Raw genomic sequence first — 26,782 nt, 5'->3', positions numbered from 1 at the left:
CTCGGTGATATGCCACACCAGTCTTTGCAGGATACAACAGGTGGTCCTGTTTTCTGCTTTTCTGGAGGCTTCAACTCTGTGAAGATCAGTCACTTGAGACACACTATCTATCTCATTGAGGGTCCCCTTTCTCTTTTTCCAGGAACTTTACACCTTCTATTACTGTTTTGAGAAGTCCTCTTTCCATCCTTTCAATGTGTCCACAGTATTTCAACTTTCTTCTGTTAATAAAATTAAAGGTCTACCGATACTTTCTAGCACCCATCCATTTCACCGCCTTTTAACATATGATATTCTCAATAGCCTTTTGTAAGACCTCATCTCAAACTCAGCTATCCTTTTTCTGTCAGAGTTCTTCAGGTTTCAAGTCTCACATTCATACATCACTGTTGTAAAACAGCTGCATTCAGAATCCTCAACTTTGTTCCTGTGGAGATAGATCCCTTTCCAGAATTTAGACAGATCTCTGACTGTTGTTTTAGCCATTCCTAATCTGCCTTCTTTTTCTAAACAGACCATTTAGTCTGTTTAGAAAAAAGAAGCAGATTAAGAATAAGAGAGGTACTAGCTTGATATGAGAACATCTGTTCAATGTTCTGTGACATGAAAAAGTTTTTCACATGTAGAGTAGGGATATGGCAAATTAAAAGACCTCTATAATATAGTTCTAAAGAAGCATCTTCCAAGTCTAAGTGGGAAGCACATTATCCTGTCCATTTCTCCAAGAAAAGGCTCTGTTGCCTGACACTCTTTGCTGTCAAAATGAACTCGATCACCGAACTTCTTCTCCCCATAGACAATGTGATTTTAGGAGAAAAGAGTGTCTGTGTATGCTTCTGCCAAAAACGCCTGTTCCCCCCCCTTCATCCAGTTCCAAAGCTAAGGATGGGAGAAACTATTATTCCATTTGCAGCACACTCGTCAATTAAGAGAAAGTGCAGTAAAACATTGAATATCCTTTGCAGTCTGTCTTCTACAAAATGGGGTGTGGATTAATTTTTTTTTTATTGCTTTAACTTTATTGTGTACTTTTTTGATCAGAGCTTGATTATGGGTTTCAAATATAGTGTTCTACTATGGAGAGCACTCTCTAATAGCTGGATCTTATCATTGGAGATTGGGAATGGGCTCATTGAGGTAACTTACTCTTTTACCTCAATGGAAACAGCCAATTAATAATGCAACAAAAATAAACTATCTTTAAGAACATCCTATTGACTAGTATTTTTTCTTTATGTGAGAAGCTCAATATTACACACATTAGTTTGCCATGCATGTGAAAGAGATTATGCAAGCTGTTGGCATGATTATTGACAACATTACTTGCACTGAATATAATATCATCCTTCCATGGCAGATTTGCTCTTCATGATGTTGCCTCTCATTGTGCCAGATGAGAGTGATCATCACTCAAGCACAGTAATGTAATGTGCACTGAACAAATCACTCTGATTTCTTACTCATCTACACCCTGCATACACTGTCATATGACATGCATTAGGTTCCAGACTGTTGCCATATAGTAAATTTCATCATATAACGAATCACTTTTTTTTTTCCACTTATAAATGCATGTAATGGTTTGATAATGTTTTCAGGCAGTCATATGTGCATAACTAAAGCATTTATTTATGCAAATTAAAAATTTAGAATAATTTTTGCCAATGAAATATTTATTCTGAATAGCTTGGCTTAGGCAAGCATGCCAACCTATATGGTCATTAATGTACACCATTAAAAGTTTTTCAATTTAGAACTTCACTTAGAACTGTCTCTTTGTTTTTAACACCTATAATAACAGTAGTGTGAGTCTAACCTGTGACCTTGTCTCAGTGTTTGATACACTATCATCACTAAATTTAATCATTTAATCTTAGCATGTAATGTAATAAATTTGTGGTTTGGCTGGAGGCAGTGCTTACTTTGAATTTTATCTGCCCTTATTAATAAAAAAATAAAATATAATAATAGTTATAAACAATATTTAAATTAAGGAAATATTAAATCCCACATTATTTCAAAGCTGAATAAGAAACTCAAAGATCAGAATCAAAGAGTTTCATGGCGAATATAGTAAACTATAAAAGTTTTGGCAGATTGAACTATGTGCTTTAGCTTATGCTACAATCTGCAGAAACTTTTATAGTTTACTATATTCGTTATGAAACTCTTTGATTCCGATCTTTGAGTTTCTTATTTGGCTTTGAAATAATGTGGGATTTAATATCCCCTTAATTTAAATAATGTTACATTGCCGAAATGAATACTATTGACTCTTTATAAAATAATAAACAGTAAGTTATAAACAATTTATAATTCACAGCAAAATACCAAAACACAGAGAGATGTATCAAGCAGTGACATTGTAAATAAACTGAGTTCATGAATACTGCAGATCAGTTAATTTAAAGTGGCATCATGTCACTAAAACCATTGTATGAGAATGTAGTGATGTATATATCATCATCGGACATAATTGAAAAGTGGCATGTAAGCGGATTGTCATAAAGCAAGCATCATAAGTTGGTTGTGCTGCTGTGTTTCTTGACTGCATTATATCCATTCAGATCCCACTTGAATGCAGTAATGATACATTGGAACTACAGTGGTATCTCGCTAATCCAAACCTCTTTAGTCTGAACCCTCCAGTAATCCGAACTACAGTTTGAAAGCAAAAACGTTTTGTGTATTATTATTTTTATTTAATAATTATTACTTATTTTATTATTATTACAGTACAGTATTTTTTCATACTGTCGATTGTACGGTTATACTGTAGGTCTATTTTGATTTATCATGTGTTCACGTTTGCCTGGGAAGCCGTCGAGCCTAAAACAATTCGAGCATCATGGAAAAACTGTGGCCTTCTAGAATTTACCAAGATAACTACGGTGATACACAAAAAGAGAAAATTCAAAACGTGCATAATTTGGTTAAAAATATAAATCCAGATGTTGAAATTTCACAAACAGATCTTACAGAATGGATTACAGGTAGAACCGAAAGTGAATTCAAAATCAAACCAGATGCTGAAATTATAAATATCACGCTACAGAATGAATTAGAAGACGATGCTGACGATAAAGAACTCGAAGGAAAAAAAGTAAAACATGAAGAGGCAGTTGACAGTTTTAATATTATTATTATGTATTATTATATTGTGTATTATTGTATTATTATATTGTGTATTATTATTTTTATTTAATAATTATTATTTATTTTATTATTATTACAGTACAGTATTTTTTCATACTGTCGATTGTACAGTTATACTGTCAGTCTATTTTGATTTATCGTGTGTTCAGGTTTGCCTGGGAAGCCGTCGAACCTGATACCATTCCACAAAATTTTATTGCTAATGCAGCTCCGAGAAGAAGTATTCGAAAAAAGTTTAGCTTCCAAGAAGCAAAAGAAAATCAGTGACTTTTTTTAGAAATAAATAAAAAAAAAAAACTTTTTTGTGTTATTTTGTGAAATTTTTTTTGTGTGTAGTGTACAAGAAAGTGATATTTTTACTCAAATTAAGTTATGTACTACTGAACTATGAAATTTTATTAAATCAGAATCCTCAACAATACAGGTACACACAAACTAATTTTTTTATTAAAATAAACTTGTGTACTGTATTATTTTTTTAAGTTTTATATTACAGTACGGTAGCTTTTTTTTCTATCAGATACTTCATTTATTTACAGAATTAAATTGATGTACCATTAGAATCTGGTTATTTTTGTCTTAAACGCTAGTTACTGTTGTCTCTTGGGCGAAAATTCGCTAATCCGTTCGAGCACGGTTTTTGTTGGTTCGGATTAGCAAGATACCACTGTATATGCTTTTCAGCTTGCACTTGTACACACATAAACGAATGATATTACCAAAAATGTATGATTTATACAGACAGGTCATCCTTTCCTATGTGCAATCTTCATCCAGTGCTTTGTGATGTTGTATATGACCATTATATAAAATGAAGCTCTTTAAATTTGATTTTTGGTTGTGCTGGGTTCTAGACACAGAATCCTAAATTAATGTCTATATCAGGTTACAATAGTGACCTGATATGGACATTAATTTAGGATTTAGGACCAATTGTACAAAGCTCGTCTCTTGTGAAATGCTTCTCCTTCACCTACTCACAAGCTTATATCCTTTGTCGTTACAGCAGACTCTATGGGATGATTTTCTGCTCCTCCTTTCCATGGCTGCACTGTTTCTGTTCTTCAAATCCAAATAGTGTTCTGATTAAGCTACAGAAATTTATTCATGTTAGAATGAAGGCAATCGTTCCCCACTTTCTCTCTTCATATTTCCCTACGTGGTATCCAAGCCTTTTTTTTTTTTCTTCAACAAGAATGTCAAGACGGTCCAAGAAAAAAGTCAGCATATTTCAAGTAGCTTGTAACAAATACTACAAATACAAAAGATTATCAGCCACTGGCTTCTTCACCATCTGGAAACCCACTTAATCAGTGGACAGTAGTACATATTCTGCTATTCATTATCTAACACAGATCTCCTTGCCTGTGTTATTCACCTATGGACATATTTAGCAGCAAAGATTTCTCCAAACGGTGCTTACGGGTCAAAGCTGTATAACTGAGAGGAGACCTGCACATAGCCTATAAAGGAATGCTGAGAACCGGCCAGGGCTTCTGACCTAATGCCCAATCCTCACCTTCTCATGGTGCACCCTATTGGGTATCTACTTGGATACTGAACGAACGAGGATGGGCTGGCAATTTGGGATTTAGCCAACCAAATTGTATTCTTATTGGTTAAACCAAATTAAAAAATGGTGGTACGACATGACAAAATTTCATGCCGGCTTGGGCGTCGCCCGGTTAAACAAGGCCCCCGTTGTTTTCGCCAGAGAACCAGGGCGAACATCGAAAAGTCAGCTACTGGAACAAATCGGAAAACAAACCCCATCTCAACATCACCAGAATTAAAGATCGGTACTATCAACATAAGAAGCCTGAATGGCAAAGAAATGGAGCTAGCTGAGGAATTAGATAAGTACCAGATCGACATAATAGGGGTGACTGAAACAAAAAAGACAAAAACTGGTGAGATCTTTCTGAGCAATAAATACAAAATGTTATATTCAGGCAATGACAATCAAGGAAAAGAAGGAGTAGCCATAGTATTCAACACAAAATACGAGGCTAATCTTCTTGAATGGTCTCAAGTAGAGTAATGTGGGCAAATATGAGAATGGGGAACTGGACAATGAGACTTATTTGTGCCTATGGTCCCACAAAAGGTTCTACTAAGGTAGAAGTGGAGAAATTTTTTGAGGCTTTAGAAAAAGCAACTGACACACTGAAAAAGGAAAAGTTGGTCCTTGTTGGGGATCTAAATAGCAGAGTAGGAAATTGTGAGACATACAAAAATATTTTGGGAAAATTTAGAGAAAAGAGCAAAGCTAATAATAATGGCAAATATCCGTTGGATTTCTGCTCAGGACATGGACTGGTTATTACTAACACCATGTTCCAACATAAAAATGTGCACAAATTCACATGGAGAGAAGAGGCAAGGAATAAGAAAAGTCTCATTGACTATGTTATTGTTGATAGTGATGTGTTCTCCCTGGTACAGGACACCAGAGTGTACAGAGGATTTGAAATTGGAAGTGATGACTATTTAGTCTTGAGCAGGATAAAATTGAATTTCATATTGAAAAGAATAACATGTAAGAAAGTTTTAAAGCGAATAAAAGTTGAGCAGCTCTCAAATGTGAACAGTAGACTAAAATACACAAAGATTATTGAAGAAAAAATGAAAGAGTTTGAGAACAGGAATCAAACCTTGGAGATTCAGTGGCAAACTCTGAAGAAAACATTGATTGATTCTGCCAGAGAGGCATGTGGTGAGGTTGTCTGCAAGGATAAAAAAATCAGAACTCCCTGGTGGACACAGGAAGTTAAAGAGGCAGTGAAGGAAAAGAAGAAAGCATCGGAAATTAGTAATGATGTAATTTTTTTCATAGTACTATCATATCCTGTACACTCCCTTGAGGGTACATGGCAGGAATTTGATGATGATGATGATGATGGTGATTTCTCCGAACATCTACCTGCAGTCATTCACTTGTGTAATAGTGGGGGTATTCTCTGTTCAGATTTCTCTACACATGCAAGTATGTCTTATGGTTCTGTTATATCTCCTTCTGTCTTTCTCACATACATGACCTTCTCGCACTTACCTCATTCCATATCTATTGTTTTGTTGAAGAAAACATGATTGCCTATTCATCCTGTTCGTTTAACATACCCAGTAGCCCTCAGCTATTCAACAACCAGCATCCTATTATTCTTCACTACTTCAGACCATAATAAATTTAGTTTAATCCTTTATCCAAGTGTGAGCAAACAAAGTTTGCACCTGAAAGTATCTTCAGGACTGGAGTAAGGTAGTACAACACCGGTCAACTCGTTAGCTTGCTCCACCTTTGCAACGAGTTGCCTGGTGTTGTACTACCTTGTATCTCCCATAATGCAAAACACATCTCCTTGCAGATATGTATAATGTTATGCATTAAGGGAAGGGCCACTACCCAGACGAGTTTCGACCTTTATTGAGGTCTCTTCGGTGGGAGCCAGGTCCAGAGTTGGAGATACCAGGCAGAAGCATTAGCAAGGTCATTTGCCAAAGGATGTGCCACCTTTTTATTAAATTACTCTGGATTTAGAGAATGATGTTGAAAGTTTATTTTTCACTTGGTTAGACTATAATAAATTTAGTTTAATCCTTATCCAAGTGTGAGCAAACAAAGTTTGCGCCTGAATGTATCTGCAGGACTGGGGTAATACAACACCGCGCAACCCGTTGCAAAGGTGGAGCTAACATCACTCCTATCTCAGTATCTCCCGTAATGCAAAACACATCCCCTTGCAGATATGTATAATGTTATGCATTAAGAGAAGGGCCACTACCCAGACTAGTTTCGACCTTTATTGAGGTCTCTTCGGTGGGAGCCAGGTCCAGATTTGGAGATACCGGGCAGAAGCATTAGCAAGGTCATCTCTACCTATAGGAGTTGCCAAAGGGTGTGCCACCTTTTTATTAAATTACTCTGGATTTAGAGAAAGATGTTGAGTACCTATAGGTAGAGATGACCTTGCTAATGCTTCTGTCTGGTATCTCCAACTCTGGTCCTGGCTCCCACTGAAGAAACCTCAATAAAGGTCGAAACTAGTCTGGGTAGTGGCCCTTCCCTTAATGCATAACATTATACATATCTCCAAGGAGATGTGTTTTGCATTATATGAGATACTGAGATAGGAGTGATGTTAGCTTGCTCCACCTTTGCAACGAGTTTCCCGGTATTGTACTACCTTACCCCAGTCCTGAAGATACTTTCAGCTACAAACTTTGTTTGCTCACACTTGGATAAAGGATTAAACTAAATTTATTATAGTCTAACCAACTGAAAAATAAACTTTTAACATCTTTCTTTAAATCCAGAGTAATTTAATAAAAAGGTGGCACACTCTTTGGCAACTCCTATAGGTAGTGATGACCTTGCTAATGCTTCTGCCTGGTAACTCCAACTCTGGGCCTGGCTCCCACTGAAGAGACCTCAATAAAGGTCAAAACTAGTCTGGGTAGTGGCCCTTCCCTTAATGCATAACATTATACATATCCGCAAGTAGATATGTTTTGTATTATTGAAGATACTGAGATAGGAGTGATGTTAGCTCGTTCCACCTTTGCAACGAGTTGCCCGGTGTTGTACTACCTTACCCCAGTCCTGAAGATACTTTCAGGCGCGCAAACTTTGTTTGATCACACTTGGATAAAGGATTAAATGAAATTTATTATAGTCTAACCAAGTGAAAAATAAACTAATTAAGGGGATACAAATCCCTTGTTGTTAAGTAAGCAAAACTCTAAGATGGAGAACTACGAATCTATGAGTTTCATATATACCGAAAAACTATCACTTGGTAGTACAACACCAAAGCAAAGGTGAAGCAAGCTCCCTCACTATCCCTGATATTTTCTCATAATGTAAAAACACAGACCCTAGGGGATGTAATACTGTAATTACACTATGAGGAGAGGTCACTACCCAGACCGGTTTCAACCTTTTTTGAGATCTCATTATTGAGTAGGTAGACCTGGAAGTTATCAAGGTTTAAGTGAAAAGAACTTGCATACTTTTACCAAACGAATGCCATAAAGGTGTGTTTGTATATTATAACATAAATTAAAAACCAAACAGCTAGTTTTCTGGCGTCCTTAATAATAATTAAGGGGATACAAATCCCTTGTTGTTCAACTGCCAGTAAGCAAAACTCTAAGATCGAGAACTACGAATCTATGAGTTTCATATATACCGAAAAACTATCAGTGAATCCAAGGATATTAGGGATAGTGAGGGAGCTTGCTCCATCTTTGCTTCGAGTTGCCTTGGTGTTGTACTACCAAGTGGTCATTACACTTGGATTCGCCAATAGTTTTTCGGTATATATGAAACTCATAGATTCGTAGTTCTCGATCTTAGAGTTTTGCTTACTGGCAGTTGAACAACAAGGGATTTGTATCCCCTTAATTATTATTAAGGATGCCAGAAAAATAGCCGTTTGGCTTTTAATTTAAAAAAATAAACTTTCAACATTTTCCATCATTCACTACTTTAGACCATACCATATACCATCCTTCAGTGATGACAGTCGAGTCACCTTTAGTGCTACCAACATAGTCTTTTCTTTTTTCTCTCACACACACAAAAAAAAAAAAAAAAAAACTTGGTTCATCTGTTCTTAAGTTGAACATTCACTAAAATAAATTTAATCAATACTTCCAATATTATTGCAAAGTCAGACTGCCATCATCAAAGAACAAAATACAATAAGATATGTGCATGCAGACACTATGCTAGGTGTAATGAAGATGAAGCATGTTAACTGACAGTAGGCCTAAAGTCCTAAATAATGCCCTCTAGTGGGCTAAATTAGGCATCCTTGACCGATTGGCTGCAGTATGGAGAATGAGAGCTTGATAAATTTGTGGCAGTTTCATGCAACCAAATTTGCTGAGGTTAGGGTAGATTCTTAATTCAGAAACAGATTCAAGGAAAAGTCTTTTGTATTTATATTTGCTGCAATACAGTAGAGTGGCCTTCCATCATATTCATATTCTATGATGGATACCCAAAGCATGGTCAGCAAGTCCTCACTGGCTGAAGTGGTGGAAACGGATATAGTCCTTATGTTCAGCAATTCTGTGGTTGGCAGTCCTGCTTGTTTGGACATAGGAAGATAGTTTGAAACTAACTACAAAGGACCTGGCATGTCTAGGGACTGTGGCTAGTCTTTCGTAGTGTGGATAAGGGATGATAATTTTTTATATGGTCTGTAAGTGGTTGAAAGGTTGTATTTTTTTTAATATTTTGGTTAGTTTTTCAGATGTGCCTTGGATATATGGAATAGTGATAGCTTTTAGTCTCTGTTCTGGAGGGGGGAAGGGGTGTTTTGGGATTTTTTTTTTTTTTTTTTTTTTTTTTTTTTGATATGGTAGGATATGCTAAGAAGGTATTGTGAATGTAGTCAAGTTCATTGGAGAGGACATTGTTATCTGAACTAATTAATTTAGTTCTGTTATATCAAGTTTCAATAATCCGATACTGTTGAGAGAGTGGCAACTGTCTTTGAATATATCTACTAATATGTGTGGGTTTTCTGTAAACAGAGAAAGCTAAGGCTCCATCAGTCTAGCATATAATTCAAGTGTCTAGGAAGGGGAGAGTGTTTTTTTTTTTTTTTCTTCTAATGTGAACTGTATCCTAAGATGTTGATTACTTAATGTGTTAAAAATATGTTGAGAGCATTCAGGCCATGTGGCCAAATCGAAAACACATTATCAACAGAGCACTGCCAGACAGTGGGTTTATATGAGGCAGAGTTTAGTGCTTTCTCTTCAAATGCTTTCACAAAGAAATCAGCCAGAGGTTGGGGGAGAAAGCGTAAAGCATGGCTGTCCCCTCTCAGCTTACAGTGAACTTAAACAATGCCAAAATATTGGGAGGAAATTTAGCTTGAATAAAGTCTAAAGTGTCTTTGAGTAGAATAAATTGAAACTGATCATAATGTGAGTGTGTTGGGGTGTGAGGTTTTCTATACTTTTAAAGTGGGCTAAGTTTTTTAATTGTAATGAGGTGTTGCCAGTATATTTAAAATGCAGCTTTGCTAAATATTTGACTAATTTGTGTGTGAGCAAATCAGTGGCATCTACAATTGGACATAATGGCACATTCTATTTATGGATTTTAGGTAGTCTATATATACAGTTGAGGGGGGGGGGTCTAGAATTATATGGTTTTAGTTTATTAGTAAGTTCCGCAAGCTAGAAGGTGAACTTTATAAGAAGTCTGTGAAGTGTGTCATGTTCACTCTGAATCATAATTTCTTCTGTAGGAATTTTTATAGGTGCGAGTGCATAGCTGTGGCCAACAGATAGTGCATAAATTGCTTCCAGTTTCAGGGTGAAGGAAGAGAAGTGTATTATAATGCTTATTTGATCTTGTTGAGGCTTAAGAGCAAAGTTTTTTAGAAGTTTATCAAATTTATTGACAGGCCAACTTTTTATTTTTTGAAATGATTTGACAGCCAAAGCATTAGAGGCATCCGAAAGGATCATTCAACAGTCAGGGTCCCCTTGACTATGACCTTACCAGTACACAGATCTGATCACTTCACAGACTCCTTAGAAAGGTCACCTCCTTGTCTGTCGAAGTTACTAATAAACTAAGACCGCATAATTATAAACCTTCCTATATATATATGGACTGCCTAAAATCCCTGAACAGAATGTGCAATTATGCCAAATTGTAGATGCCATTGATTCACCACATACCAATTAGCCAGATATTTAGCAAAAGTGCTTTCCCATTATGCTGGCATCATCCCCTCACACAGAAAACTCAGCCCACTTTAAAAGTATAGAAAAACCTCACACTCCAACACACACACTGACATTATGGTAGTTTCAATATCTCCTCTCTGTTCACCAGTGCCCTGATTACAGATACTTTAGACCTTATTCAGACTGAATTTTCTCCTGATATTCACTTGTTTACTGTGAACTTGAGCTATTTTGTTTGATAAGGTAAAATCTACAAAAAGTATTAGGGACAGTCGTGGGCTCTGCCTCCCCCCCCCCCCCCGGATAAATTCTTCATGGAAACATTTGAAGAGAAAGCACTAAACTCTGTCCCATATACCCACTGTTTGGATATGCTCTGTGATAATGTCCTCTCCATTTGGCCTCATGGCCTGGATGCTCTACATATTTTTATCACATCTAAGCAATCAACATCTGAAGATCCAGTTCACATTAGAAAAAGAAAATAACAGTCAACAGTCTCCCCTTCCTAGAAACTTGAATTACATACCAGCTTAATGGATCCACATATGAGTAGATACATTCACAAACAGTCACCACCACCCTCCCAACAGTATAAAATTATTAAAACTTTATATGTAACAGGGCTAAATTAATTAGTTCAGATAGCAATGCCCTCTCCAATGAAATTGACCACATTCACATTACTTTCTTAGCCAATGGCTGCAATTCCTACCATATCCAAAAAATATTAAAACCCAAATCCACATACCCCTTCCTCTCTAGAACAAAAAGTACACCAAAACTATCACTATTCCATATATCCAAGGGACATCTGAAAAACTAACCAAAATCTTAAAAAGTGCACCTTTTCAACCACTTGCACACATAAAAAGATTAGCATTCCTCATCTGCTTCATCAAAAATAAGCCACAGTCCCTGTCAGATGTTTATTTACCAGGTCTCTTGTACTGTAGTTGTAACTTATCCTCCTATGGTCAACAGGCAGGACAGCCAACCACAGAATTGCTGAACATAAGGACTATATCCATTTCCATTACTATAGCCAGTGAGGACTTGCTGATCATGCTTTGGATACCCACCATAGAATATGCAGGGAGAAGGCCACTCTTCCCTGTTGCAGCAAATATAAATACAAAAGACTTTTCTTTGAATCTGTTTCTGAATTAAGAATCTACCCTAACCTCAGTAAGTTTGGTTGCATGAAACTCCCAGAAATTTATGAAGCTCTCATCCTCCATACTGCAGCCAAACAGTCAAGGATGCCTAATTTATTCCACTAGAGGTCGTTATTTAGGACTTTAGACCTATTGTCAGTTGACATGCACATATCTTATTATATTTTGTTTCTTGATGATGACAGTTTGACTTTGCCATAATATTGGAAGTATTGATTAAATTTATTTTAGTGAATATATTAATTAGTCTACATTATAATTTTCTTAAAAATTACAGTTATGATTAGTCAATATATAAGCCTTACCATCAGACTATTAAAAGTGGTTGATCTGTTTTATTTATCTACAGCACATAGTCATAAAACAGCTCCATGTTTGATTGATGCATTAATGAATGGTTTTACTATAAAGGAATATTATTGGAAATACCTTTTGTGATTGCATGCAATGATTAATTGTAAATGTATCTTAGCTATATTATTAAATGTATATAATTTTAAAAAAAAAATGTTACAGAAGAAATTGCTGTTGAAACCAGGCTGAAGAGCCCATTTAAAAGTCCTTCAAAAACAGAAAGGAAATTGCCAAAAATTAGAACTAGCAGTTTTGAGTCATCTTGCACAGTTACCTCAACAAGCCTCACAAGCGTTAGCAGTACAGAAATGTGTAAGTTATAATAAAATTTACCAGTTAAAATATAACGTAGAAAAGTTTAATTTGGTTATTTGTTAATATGTCTGTGCTACTAATTATTAGGTGATTTCCACACTGCATAATAGATTCTTGTGGTGAAAGGGAGGGGATTGGAGCCTCCATAGCTTAGTTAGTATTTGTTTTACTTTTTTGTTGGAAAGATCTGGGTTCGAATCCATTCAGAGATGCAGGATATCTTATAAGTCCTTTTAAATCAAAGGTGAGTTAGCCGCTGTCAAATAGATGTGTTAGGTTTTTTTCCTCTCAGAAAGTTAGATGTTCATCTCACAGAAGAGACATGCTAGATGGAGAACACATACTTTCATACAAATCAGGTTATATAGATAAGATTTCCTGTCATTCCATGACATTAATTAAATTTATATGAAACCAAAAGCCAAATTACTTAACTATAACCAGCCGCTGAGTCTAACTGTCAAGGGATATGTTACTGATATATCCTTAAGATGTTGTGTGGATTGTACTGCTGTCTTCTGCTCATATTCTGATTTTTCTTTATTATTATACTTCCTTATTATAGTCTCTACCTAGCTTAACCCATGTGTTCTTTACTGCTGTCTTCTACTCATATTCTGATTTTTCTTTATTATTATACTTCCTTATTATAGTCTCTACCTAGCTTAACCCATATGTTCTTTACTGCTGTCTTCTGCTCATATTCTGATTTTTCCTTTATTGTTATACTTCCTTATTATAGACTCTACCTAGCTTAATCCATATATTCTTTATGCAGCTTTCCTTTTTGTTTATGCCTTTTCTGTGACTTTTTTCTTTTTTTTTTTTTTGTTAAATCTGCAAATTCTTTTTATTTTTCTAGTCACTCACTTTAGCCTCAAGTTGGTTTCCAAATCTGCTATAATCACCTGCCATATAATTCCATATAAGTTCCTTAATCCTTGATACTTCTGCATGCCTACTCAGCTCTCAAATCAAAACTCTGTGGTCACTCATCAGCAGAATACAAGGATGACATCCCACTCACAGTTAGATCCTCTGCTTCTATGGCCCAATCCAGAACTCTAGATCATTGTGTGCTCTCCACCACGTGCAAGGCATTGTCCCCCCCCCCACACACACACACACACAAATTCCAGAATTCAATTCCTTTTTAATACATAATGTTTCCTCTCTCAAATTTGTATAACCATAGTTAAAACCTCCACATTGATCACTCACTATCTGTTTGCTAAACTGATTTGCCTAAACATTTCTTGCTCATCATCTTCTATTTCCCTAGCCTATAGAAACAGTCACTAAATAAACATCCTGGCATGCTTACCTCTGATTTGCAGTCATACACTCTGAAAGTCATCTTTTCTGTTTCCCTCCTAGTTCTTCAATCTAAATGGGCACAGGCCATCACTTATCATACATAACATTCTGCTTTCCATTTACCCATTTCTGATCCAGTGAAAAAACTTGCTATAAAAGTATAAAAATTGCAAAAGTAAAGTGTAAATTAAGTAATAAATTAATAGAAGAGAGAAAGATTAATGAAGAAGTAAAACAGGAATGTGCACTGTTTCCTATATTTGTTTTATATTCCTCTTCGTACTGTATTTATCAGAGTCATGAGACCTTCACTTGTGTCAAGGACTCATGACTCCAAATCCAAGATACACTTATGCTCATTCCACACACTATGAGAAAAACCTAGCTCTCACATACATTCTAACCACAACTTTATTGAACTTTCAGATACCTGAGTTCTTCCCCACCTGTCTTGAGATGTAAAATCGCATTTGTGATTTTGCATCTCAAGACAGGTAGTGAAGAACTCGGGGAAGGTGGAAACATACCAATTTATATCTCCTCTCTTCCATTTATTGCTCAGACTATGAGGACCTCACTCCATCAATCTGTTATCGTATGTGAGATCTTTTCACCGCTCATCTCCTCTGAACCTAGTGACTATATCTGAGCATAGTAATCAAAATGTCTTATCATAATTCACTTGTCCAAATGAAACAATATGATTTTTGGAGTTTTTTTTTTTTTTTTTTTTTTTTGTGACAGACTGGGTTCAAAAGGACTCTGGCCTCCAAGGTTGCCTGATTTGTTACCTCCAGATTAACACTTGACCAAAGACTAGAGACTGCAGATATGAGAGTCCTGAAAAAGATTAGAGGCGTGATTAGATTAGGCGTGAACAGATGGCATCAATGGCAATATCATATTAAAAATGAAGATATTAAGAAAGAACTTGACATTGTCAGCATCCAGGAATGCATTAACAGAGCTAATCTATGGTGGTATGGTCACTTAAACAAAATGGGCGAGGAAAGATTAGCAAAACAAGTGTTCTCTGCCAGGTTGGCAGGAAAACGACCCAGAGGAAGACCAAGATATAGGTGGATTGATATTGTATAAAGTGCATTAGAAGATAGAAATATAAGATCTGATAATGTTGGAGCCTTGACAAGTAACAGACTGATTTGGAGGAAAATTGTAGATAGGAAGTTAGTAATGATGTAAATTTTTCATGTAGTACTATCATATCATGTACACCCCTTGAGGGTACATGGCAGGAATTTGATGATGATGATGAGATTTCTTCGTAGGGGTTACCTGAAAGGTAAGGTGTATAAAAATAATCCTCATATAATTGATGAATTTGAAGCGAATATCATTGAAGCAATTAGAGAAGTCAGTAATTCCATGCTTCAAAGAGTTGTCTCCAATTTGGTAAAAATATCACCATTTACTTGAGTAATGGGATTTATTTTTGTCTTATGGTTACAAGCTTTGTAGCAATTTAGTTCGATGAAGTTTGTCACTAATATTGAAAAATTCAAGTTTATTTTATGATGTGCATGAATTTTTGATCACCTTGCATAAGGGTAGCTAGCTTTCTGTGCAATTTATAAATTTTCAGAAGGTTGTGCTTTTTTTTCTTTTCTTTTTTTTTTTCTTTTTTTTTTTTTAAGATCTTGGCCAGCTTTTCTGAGAGGCCACAAATATAAGGGATGATAGATTTGCTGTAATCTGTATTTGGAAGGAAGGGGTACGGGGTGTTAGATTAACGTAGCAGTTGTATATAGCTGTATATATTCCTGACGTTGACCTTATTGTGAAGATCAAAATGTAGAATTTTGTTATTCAAGTTTTTATCACATAGCAATCAACCACATAAATCATATATAATTAGTGCTGTTCACTGTTTAATTTCACTGAATGATAAGGTTGATATGCATAAATGCCATCAAATACACTACAAGCCATCACATTACTATATTCCACAGTGTAGCTCTTTCAACCCATAGAATTGAATACTCTGATTTTATACTTGTTTACAAATATGTTTGAAATGAGATGCTCTAGCGGTATCTTCTGCTTTCTCTCCAGACAGCATAATTTCTGCTTAAGTCCCACTAGAGTGCTTCAAATTCACTATTGAGCTATATGCTATAGAGCAGGAGTGTCAAATTCAATCGGACAATGAGCCATTTGCCATAAAAGTGTATCTCAAGTGGGCTGCAAAAACATTTTTGACTTAAAAAAAAAAAAGGTGCACTAATTAGAATCGAAGGGAAGTCAAAGAATGATTATAAATAAACTGGAAAATTAATAATGAAAATATAATTTATTCTAAGTCATTACAAGACATAAAATGATGATTGACTACTCAAAAAAAATAATAAAATATTTTTTATTATATTAATATTTACAATATTTACATTTAAACCAAATTAAACCAAAATTAAAATATTAGTTGAACAAATTAAATAAATAAATAAATATATATATACAGTAAAACCCCTTTTTTACACTTTTCAGGGGACTAATGGAAAAAAGTGCAAATAGCAAGAAATGTAAAAAAAATTTTTAATAACTGAAAATAAATGAATTTAAAATTACTTACATTTATCTATTTTTAAAAATATTTAATTGTTGATTGTTTCTGCTTTTTTTTTTTTTTTTTTTTTTGACTTAGCGCCAGATTGCTTTGCATTGAGTTCAATGCTTGACCTGTTTTTTACTATCATGTTCAAAGTGGACACGAAGATCTTTTGCTAAATGCACATGTGTTTTGGCATGCCAATCTACACATCGCAGAATTGCCATCTTTTCTTCCACTAAAATACATTTTCTGTCTTTTTTCTCCATGTTACTAACATGGATAATCCACCACCACAACTTTCACATGCTAAATTACGTAGCAGAAATTCTGCAATATCAATTCGTACTGTGATTGAAAAATCACGGTATCGCTCATCACTACATTACTGCTGCAAGCATGCAGGTCACCATGATGGCGGAAGCGACACTACAGCAGAAAGCAACACCATCTGGGAACAGAAATACGCAGATTTCCACAGAAATCGATTCGAAAATCAGTATTGTCACCTGAGAAAAAACGCAAATCATTGGGAAATAACATCCACACCAAGTTGTTAATGGCGGGAAAACAATATATCGTAAGAGTAGGCCTTAAGACGGGACCAATGGAAAATGACGTAAATGACAGGAAAACGTAAATTGCAGGAACCTAAAAACGGGGTTTTACTGTATGTGTGTATATATATATATATATGCACACAGTCTAGAAAAGTATAAAGTCTCATTAATAACAATTGCAAAAATTTACAAAGCTTCCTGTTAGTTTGAAATTTTTTGTGTTTGTGTTGAAATTAAATACGTCTATATTTGGGGGGGGGGGGATGTCTATATTTTGGGGTAAAAATATATACTTGCATGATATTGCTGGATGGAAAGAATATCGATAGTACATGGGAAGCATTGAAACAATACTAAAATACATTTTCTGTCTTTTTTCTCCATGTTAGTAACACTTAAATGATGCGATATCAGGATGTGTCCCAAGAGTTCGAAGAATAAATAGGGTAGGAGTCAAATGGATGTGTAATCTTATTAAACAAGAGATTTGTAAGAAAAGGACAATGTGGAAAGAATACCATGTGCAAAATTCATAAGGGTGATGTCTGTTATGAATGTTATAAGCAGCAGGCTAGAATAGTAACAACTGTTGTACGGAAAGCAAAGTCTGAGTATGAAAAGAAACTGGCTCTGCGTGCTAAAGACAACCTACAAGAATTCTATCAATATGCTGCAAGTAAAAAAAAAAAAAAAGAATGATATGAAATAATAACTCTTCTAAATTTTAATGCTATGTGGATTACAGATACAGAAGAGTATAATAAGTTTAGTTTAATCCTTTATCCAAGTGTGAGCAAACAAAGTTTGCGCCTGAAAGTATCTTCAGGACTGGGGTAAGGTAGTGCAACACCGGGCAACTCGTTGCAAAGGTGGAGAAAGATCTCTTCACTCCTATCTCAGTATCTCCCATAATTCAAAGCACATCTCCTTGCAGATATGTATAATGCTATGCATTAAGGCAAGGGCCACTATCCATACCGGTTTCGACCTTTATTGAGGTCTCATCAGTGGGAGCCAGGCTCAGTAGTGGAGATACAAAGGCAGAAGCAATGAGAGGTCATCCTAACCTATAGGAGTTGCCAAAGGGTGTGCAACCTTATTATTAAATTACTCCGGATTCAGAGAAAGATGTTGAGAGTTTATTTTTCACTTGGTTAGACTATAATAAGTTAAGTTTAATCCTTTATCCAAGTGTGAGCAAACAAAGTTTGAGATAAGAGTGATGAAAGCTTTCTCCACCTTTGCAAGTGGTGTTGCACTACCCTACCCCAGTCCTGAAGATACTTTCAGGTGCAAACTTTGTTTGCTCACACTTGTATAAAGGATTAAACTAAACTTATTATAGGCTAACCAAGTGAAAAATAAACTCTCAACATCTTTCTCTGAATCCGGAATAATTTAATAATAAGGTTGCACACCCTTTGGCAACTCTTATAGGTTAGGATGACCTCTCATTGCTTCTCCCTTTGTGTCTCCACCACTGGGCCTGGCTCCCACTGATGAGACCTCAATAAAGGTCGAAACCGGTATGGGTAGTGGCCCTTGCCTTAATGCATAGCATTACACATATCCGCAAGGAGATGTGCTTTGCATTATGGGAGATATGGGAGATACTGAGATAGGAGTGATGAGAACTTTCTCCACCTTTGCAACGAGTTGCCTGGTGTTGCACTACCTTACCCCAGTCCTGAAGATACTTTCAGGCGCAAAATTTGTGTTTGCTCACACTTGGATAAAGGATTAAACTAAACTTATTATAGTCTAACCAAGTGAAAAATAAACTCTCAAGATACAGAAGAGGTCGGTCAGCTGAGTGCCTTTTGTTAAAGCTATCAACCTGGTGTACGCAACATTGAGCTCACTGCTGCCTCTTCGCTGGATGAAGAAACTCAGGTGCATGAAGACGAGATATTAGAGCTGTTGTACAAATTGAATAAGAATTCAACAATGTGGCCTCCCTTGATGAGTCTCTGACTCCCCTACATATAAGGTACATACAGCAGTTGGTGGTTTACCAATTAAAACCTGTTGCCACATGCTAGCAATTAATATTAATAAATAATATTATTAAAAACTATATTTGATAGTTATATAAAATAAGAATCTCCCAAACTTTTGGGGGAGAGAGAGAGAGAGAGAGAGACAATCATCCTGATGTTAATGATTAGTAATATAATTATAGTAATTTTAAGTAATTTAATTGTAGTATTTTATTTTTTACCCGACAATTGACAGTGTTTGAACTTTTTTTAGCTCAGTCAATATAAATGAAGCCCTTTGGTCGGAATGACCTGAGTTCAATTCCCTTCCGTAATGAGAGTAACCTTTATCTGGTCTCTTTTGATAAAAGTGAGTTAGCTGGTCTCATACAGAGAAAAGGGGTTCTATCACCTGGAAACTTGGGTTTTCATCACCCAGAACAGGCAAATTGGCCCCATAAACACACACACACACACACACACACACATTTACAGATATAGGACACTTTGTGATTGGTAGAGCCTCTGTTACTAATGGCTCAGTTAAGTAAGTTTGAACGCGGTTAGTAGTTGGAACGGGACCAATCGTTTTTTGTAATCCCTGAAGATGTCTCAGTGACTGACACGAAATATAGGAAGTATTAAATTCTGTTTTAATCCTTTCTGAGTGCTGTATGCAATCCATTAAGCCTCCAACATGATAACTACTGAATCTCTGTGTGATAAGGTAGCCCTTCAAATTAACTCTCCAAGTCTTTAAGAAATTGTGCAAACTGGGTGATTGAGACCTCTGGATTGGATGAAGTTCACAGTATTTGTCACAACCTTGAGTATGCTGCTTATTACCAATACTTTGGAGCAGCGTATGGACCTGCTGATGAATAATGCAGTGGAAAGATTTTAGTTTTGGAATGTCTGGATACATTTCCTTTAACCTTGCAAGTCTTGGTACAAAACCTTTATTTTTAAGCATGACCAGTGCACGATACTATTTGCAATAGTATCGTTAACTGGTCTACAGTTTTGTGCATTTTTATTCAATAAATTTAGCCAAAATAAATCCAGCCTGTCATTGCTAGAGCACCATTGGTTGTTACAGCTACGAGCCTGTTCAGAGGAAGTTGGTATTTTTCCAAAATGCTCCACATGGCATCAAAAATATCTTCTCCTGTAGTGATTCCATGGATAGGAATCATTTCCAAGAACTCTTCAATAACGTTTGTATTGTCAGAGCAACTTGAGCCATGTCTGAATATCGAAACTTTCATCAAGTGCAGTTGAAAAGCACTATATATTGCTTTTCAATAAATAGCTGATTTCAAAACTGGCTCTCACTCTGATTTATTGTCTTTCATAATTTTTGAAAGTACTTGTTGTTGACTTTGAAGTGAATTCTTCATACTTTTTAATTTTCTTTTTTCTCAGTTTACCCTCAAAGTGTGAATATTATTCTTGTGAATTTTATCATAGTGCCTTTTTATATTATATTCTTTGGCAACACTAATTATTTTGTTACAAATAATGCTCACAATTTTTTCCTTTGTTTCAGCGCAGAAGTAATTCTAATTTTTTTTGAAATTTTCTCCCCTCATCAGCAATTTTTCTGTTTCTTGTCTTAGAAAGTGACATTGTCTGGATAAATAAATATATTATTAATAACAATTTTTATGAAAATGTATGTATATAATTACTTACATTATCATCATCATCATCATCAAATTCCTGCATGTACCCTCAAGGGGTGTACAGAATATGATAGTACTGCATGAAAAAAATTACATCATTACTAACTTCCTATCTACAATTTTCCTCCAAATCAGTCTGTTACTTGTCAAGACTCCAACATTATCAGATCTTATATTTCTATCGTCTGAGGCACTTTGTACCGTATCAATCCACCTATGTCTTGGTCTTCCTCTGGGTCGTTTTGCTGCCAACCTGGCAGAGAACACTTGTTTTGCTAATCTTTCTTCGCCCATTCTGTTTAAGTGACCATACCACCTGAGATAAGCTCTGCTAACGCATTCCTGAATGCTGACAATGTCAAGTTCTTTCCTAATATCCTCATTTTTAATATGATATTGCCATTGATGCCATCTGTTCACGCCTATAATCTTTCTCAGGACTCTCATATCTGCAGTCTCTAGTCTTTGGTCAAGTGTTTTACTTCTGACCCAGCTCTCAGATCCATAAGTTAAAACTGGTTTGAACACTGTCTTGTATACAGCTGATTTAGTGTTCCAACTAATTTCTCTCTTATTCCATATGAATTTATTCAATTGACTTCCCACCATACCAGCTTTGCTAATTCTGTTGTCTATTTCCATATTTAATTTACCATCTTCACTAAAAATCATGCCTAAGTAGCTGAGATGTTTTACTTGTTCCACAGGTTCTCCATTCACAACACAGTTGACATTTTCAATGATTCTGCCTATTTTCATTGTCTTTGTCTTTTTATTGCTGACCTTCATACCATATCTATTACATCAGCTATTCAATTTAGTCAGAGAATCTTGCAGACTTGTAGTGGATTTATTTAGAAGTATAACATCATCCACATAAAGCAAAGAGCTAACATTAACATTTCCAATTTTGATATCATGTTTAATACCACTTTCCTTCATAATGTGATCCATGTAAATAATGAATAACAGAGGGGATAATGTACATCCTTGTCTCACACCAGATTTAACATTAATCCATCTTCCTGTACTTCCTTCATTTCTAACTGCTGACTTACAACTCAAATAAAGACTAAGTATTGCTTGATATAATGCCCCATTCACACCATATAACTGCAGCGTATTGAATAGCTTCTCACCTTGGCACCTTGTCATATGCCTTTTCCAGATCAACAAAACTTAACTTACATTATTAAAACTAAATTTATTGAATAAAAACACACAAAACTGTAGACCCCGTGCATCATACTATTTCAAATAAAAAATAATGATAATAAAGGGATTCCCTCACAGCTAGATTACATTGCTCATGTCGTTAGATCGTGTTCAGTGCACTGAGATATGCTTCAGAGATCACTGATTGAACTGTAGCAGGTAATTATAAAGTTGCGCAACCTGGATTCACATGGGCACGTATGCTGCATATTATTGTGGTCACGTAAACAGTTACTAGCCAATAGAATTCAATTTTTTTCAGCGTGCTGTAAATTAACAATGAAAGGTGGCACACCGTTTGGCAGCTCCTATAGGAGAAGATGACCTTGTTAATGCTTCTGCCTGGTATCTCCACTTGGGCCTGGCTCCCACTGAAGAGACCTCAATGAAGGTCGAAACTAGTCTGGGTAGTGACCCTTCCCTTAATGCATAACATACATATCTGCAAGGAGATGTGTTTTGCATTATGGAAGATTCTGAGATAGGAGTGTTGGTAGCTTATTCCACCTTTGCAAGGAGTTGCCCGGTGTTGTACCACTTTACCCCAGTCCTGAAGATACTTTCAGGCGCAAAAGTATCCAAGAGTATCCAAGTGTGAGCAAACTTTGTTTGCTCACACTTGGATAAAGGATTAAACTAAATTTATTATAGTCTGACCAAGTTCTTGTTGAGAGGCTTATACGCTGGTTAGACATAATAACTAATATTTAAGGAATTGACAGCGTATACTGGAAATATAGATTAAATAAACTTTAATATACACTTTCCGATATTTCGGCGAACGTCACGTTGCCATCTTCTTGGGAACTTACTAAAAAGACACGTGCACACAAGTACTAATACAACAAATGAGACTGAGGCTAGGACGCTAGCGTTTTCCTAAAGTCCTGATGGTGCCCCCTGGCGGGCTATATTGGTAGTTCTTGGCCTTTGGGCTGAAGTTCTTTTGATAAAAGTTTCCCAAATTTGGGGCAGTTTCATGCATCCAAATTTGTTGAGGTTTGGCATGTTCCTAAGGGCCGAGGCTGATTCCATGAATAGTCTTTCATACTTGAACTTGCTGCGGTGTATTACTGTGGCTTTCTTCCATCTTATTCTGTGGCGAGTATCCAGAGCGTGGTCTGCAAGCCCAGAGTGGCTGTACTGGTGAAATCGGATGTAATCCTTGTGTTCTGAGATTCTGATATTTGCTGTCCTGCCTGTTTGGCCAAAGTAGGACAGTTTACAGCTGCAAGGGACCTGGTATACACCAGGTAGGTCTAGGGGAAGTGGTTTGTCTTTGGTGGAGCGGATAAGGGATGCCAGTTTCTATGTGGTCTGTAACAGGTGGTCAAGTCATGTTTTTTTTAAGATTTTATTGATTTTTTTCTGAGGTGCCTCTGATGTAGGGAATAGTGATGGATTTAGAGTAATCTTTTTTGTGAAGGGGAGGCGGTGGTGGGTTGTGGATAACTGGGTTAAGTATTTTTTGGATTTTTTGGAGGGGGTAGCCGTTGGCTGAGAAAGTGTCACGGATGTGATTTAGTTCAGTGGTTAGGGCTTGATCATTAGAACAGATTATTTTTGCCCTGTTGAATAATGTTTTAATAACTCCATATTGTTGTGAGGGGGGGGGGGGATTGTTGGTGAATGTATCTGCCTGTATGGGTGGGTTTTCTATAAACTGAGAAAACCAAGGTTCCATCAGGTTGGCGGGTGACTAGTGTGTCTAGGAAGGGGAGGTTATTATTTTCCTCTTTTTCCAGGGTGAATTTGATTCTAGGGTGTTGGTTGTTCAAGTGTGTTAGGAAGGAGAGGAGTGAATCCGGGCCATGTGGCCAAATAGCGAAAACATCATCAACATAGCGAAGCCATATGGTAGGTTTTTGTGGGGCTGAGTTTAAGGCTTTCTCTTCAAACATCTCCATGAAAAAGTTGGCCAAGGGTGGGGAAAGTGGTGAACCCATGGCTGTCCCCTCTATCTGTTTGTAGAATTTTTCCTTCCAAACGAAATAGCCTGAGTTCATTGTAAACTGAAATAGGGCTGAGATATCGGGAGGAAATTGAGCTTGGATTAGCTCTAAGGTTTCTTTGAGAGGGACATTCGTGAATAGGGAGGAGACATCAAAACTGACCATTATGTCATTGTGTTGGAGTGTAAGGTTTTCTATACTGGCTTTGAAGTGGGCTGAGTTTTTTATGTGTGATGGTGTATTGTCAGTATAGTGTGAGAGCGCTTTGGCTAAATGCTTGGCTAGTTTGTAAGTGGGGGAATCAATGCCATCCACTATGGGACGTAATGGCACATTTTCTTTGTGTATTTTTGGGAGCCCATATATGCGGGGGGGTCTAGAGTTATAGGGTTTTAGTCTGTTGGTAATCTCCACAGGCCAAGAAGTGACCTTCTTAAGGAGCCTATGGAGTTTTCTAATTTGTGAGCTGGTGGGATTGTAATCAATGGGGAGGTAAATGGAGCGATCTAATAATAAAGCCTTGAGCTTACCTGTGTAGTCTTTAAGATTGAGTACCACAGTGGCGTTCCCCTTATCCGCTTTGGTGATCACTGTTTTTTTGTTTCTCTTCAATTCTTGTAGTGCCTTGTATTCACTAATGGATATGTTGGATTTTGGAGGTTTTGCTTTATTGAGAACACAGGCTACATCCAATCTAATGTCGTTGGCGATGTGGGTTGGAAGTTGGCGAATCCCGCGTTCAATTTGAATCATTAATTCCTCGGCCGGTAATTTCCTAGGTGTGTATATTAAAGTTTATTTAATCTATATTTCCAGTATACGCTGTCAATTCCTTAAATATTAGTTATTAAGTCTGACCAAGTGAAAAATAAACTTTTAACAATGAAAGCATAAATATAGTTTACGATTCATTAGGATCTGATCTAACATTGAAATTGCAATATGAATTTTTATTATTACAATTATATTATAGCAAGCAATTGCTACCATATTATTATTATTATTATTATTCAGGCCTCCATGAAGTCAAAAGACTCATCGCGGGAGGTCCTTTCTAAGAAACACAAGTCTATCAAGACTCATTGAGGGAGGTCCCTCCTAGATAACAGAATCTATCATACCACTCCTTAAATGCATTGACCATTCATGCTCTCACCACTCCATCAGGCAATGCATTCCATGGTTCAGCCACCATCCATGAAAAGAAACCATTCCTCACCCTCTTTCTCACAGTTTCCTTTCGTAACTTACAGGGATAGTCCCTTGTCATGACTCCTTCCCGCTGTTCAACCAAGCAAAAGAACTCCCCAGTGTCAACCCTGTAACCACTTCTCAGCAGTTTAAAAGTCTCAATCATATCACCTCTCCTTCTTCTATCCACCAAACTCTGCAGTCCACACTCTTCAGCCAATCCTCATAACTAACATTGTACAGTCCTGACACCATCTTTGTTATCTGCCTTTGTACCCTTTCCACAGTTAATTTATCCCCTTCAAATCCTGGAGACCAGATCTGAGAACAATAGTCTAAGCGTGGTCTGATCAGAGTCGTAAACAACAGAATGATAACCATTTTATCTCTGCAGGTCAGTGTCCTTCTCATTATTGCAGCAATCCTCTGTGTTATCTTCACTACTTTGCAATATGTCTCCTAAATTTCAGGTTTCTATCAATCATTGACCTCAGATCTCTTGTCTCTCCTACTTCCTCCAGTTTAACTCCTCCCGTAGAATATGCAGCATCCCATCAATGTGTCCCAAACCTCAAGACCTTACATTTTGCTGCATTAAACTGACACCCCCATTCATTTGCCCATCTATCTAGCTTATTCATATCCTCTTGCAGGACTACCACATCTGCACTATTACTAATAACCCTTCCTAGCTTTGCATCATCCGCAAACACCTGAATATCCCCTTACAATCCATGGACAATGTCATTGATATAAAGGTTAAACAATATAGATCCAAGTACTGAGCCCTGTGGAACCCCACTTGTAACCTTCTGCCTCTTTGATATTGCTCCACCATACACAACTCTCTTATACTTATCGGACAGCCAATCCTGAATCCAGTTGACCAATCTGATATCCAGACCCATCTACTGCAACTTGAATACCAGCTTATCATGTGGCACCCTGTCAAATGCCTTTGCTAAGTCTAGGAAAATGGCAGTATATGCCTTTCCCTCATCTAATGCTCTTGTAACTTTATTATAAAAGGCTAGCATATTGCTAAAACAAGAGCGTCCTTTCACAAATCCATGTTGATTCTCACAGATAACATTACCCTCATCTGCCCAGTGCTGTATATGGTCCCTCACTACTTTCTCCAAGATCTTACTAACTACTGATGACACACAAACCGGCCTATAATTAATCACTTCCAGTCTGCTACTGCCCTTATGCAATGGCACTATCTTACCTTCCTTCCATTCTATGGATGCCTTTCCCGCAGCCAGACTTTCATTGAAAAGCCAGGCCAAAGGCACTGTCAGTTCCTTAGCACATTCTCTCAAAACACGTGGTGAAATACCATCCAGTCCCACAGCTTTACTAACATCCAGGGTACTCAGTATGTAGAACACACTCTCCTCCTGCACCTCTAAACCTCGAACCTGCCCTATGTTGTACGTATAAATATTGTTTGAAAATGAATAAATTGAATCTTTAAATCGATATTTCTGTTTTATTATAAAAAGCAACCATCCTTTTTTGTGTGTGTGTGTCTTTTCTTGAGGCTTTGCATTCCACTAGTTTGACACCCCTGCTGTAGGGCTTGCCTTAACCTA

At 36.6% G+C, this 26,782-nt stretch overlaps 1 protein-coding gene across 2 annotated transcripts in view; it reads left to right on the top strand.

The window, feature by feature from the left end:
- rictor (rapamycin-insensitive companion of Tor) overlaps positions 1–26,782 on the top strand; it is a 955,009-nt gene that overhangs the window by 839,559 nt on the left and 88,668 nt on the right. For both annotated transcript variants that reach the window (XM_090406113.1, XM_090406114.1), the window contains exon 29: positions 12,567–12,716. In XM_090406113.1, coding sequence (XP_090262239.1) covers positions 12,567–12,716 — 150 coding nt within the window. The remainder of the gene's footprint in view (positions 1–12,566; positions 12,717–26,782) is intronic.

Source organism: Typopeltis vanoorti, chromosome 16, assembly GCF_054136105.1.
Source record: "Typopeltis vanoorti isolate ZY-2024b chromosome 16, IOZ_Tvanoo_1.0, whole genome shotgun sequence".
Lineage (NCBI taxonomy): Eukaryota > Metazoa > Arthropoda > Arachnida > Uropygi > Thelyphonidae > Typopeltis > Typopeltis vanoorti.
Note: the sequence above shows the minus strand (reverse complement) of the source record. Positions and strands in the feature narration are given on the sequence as shown.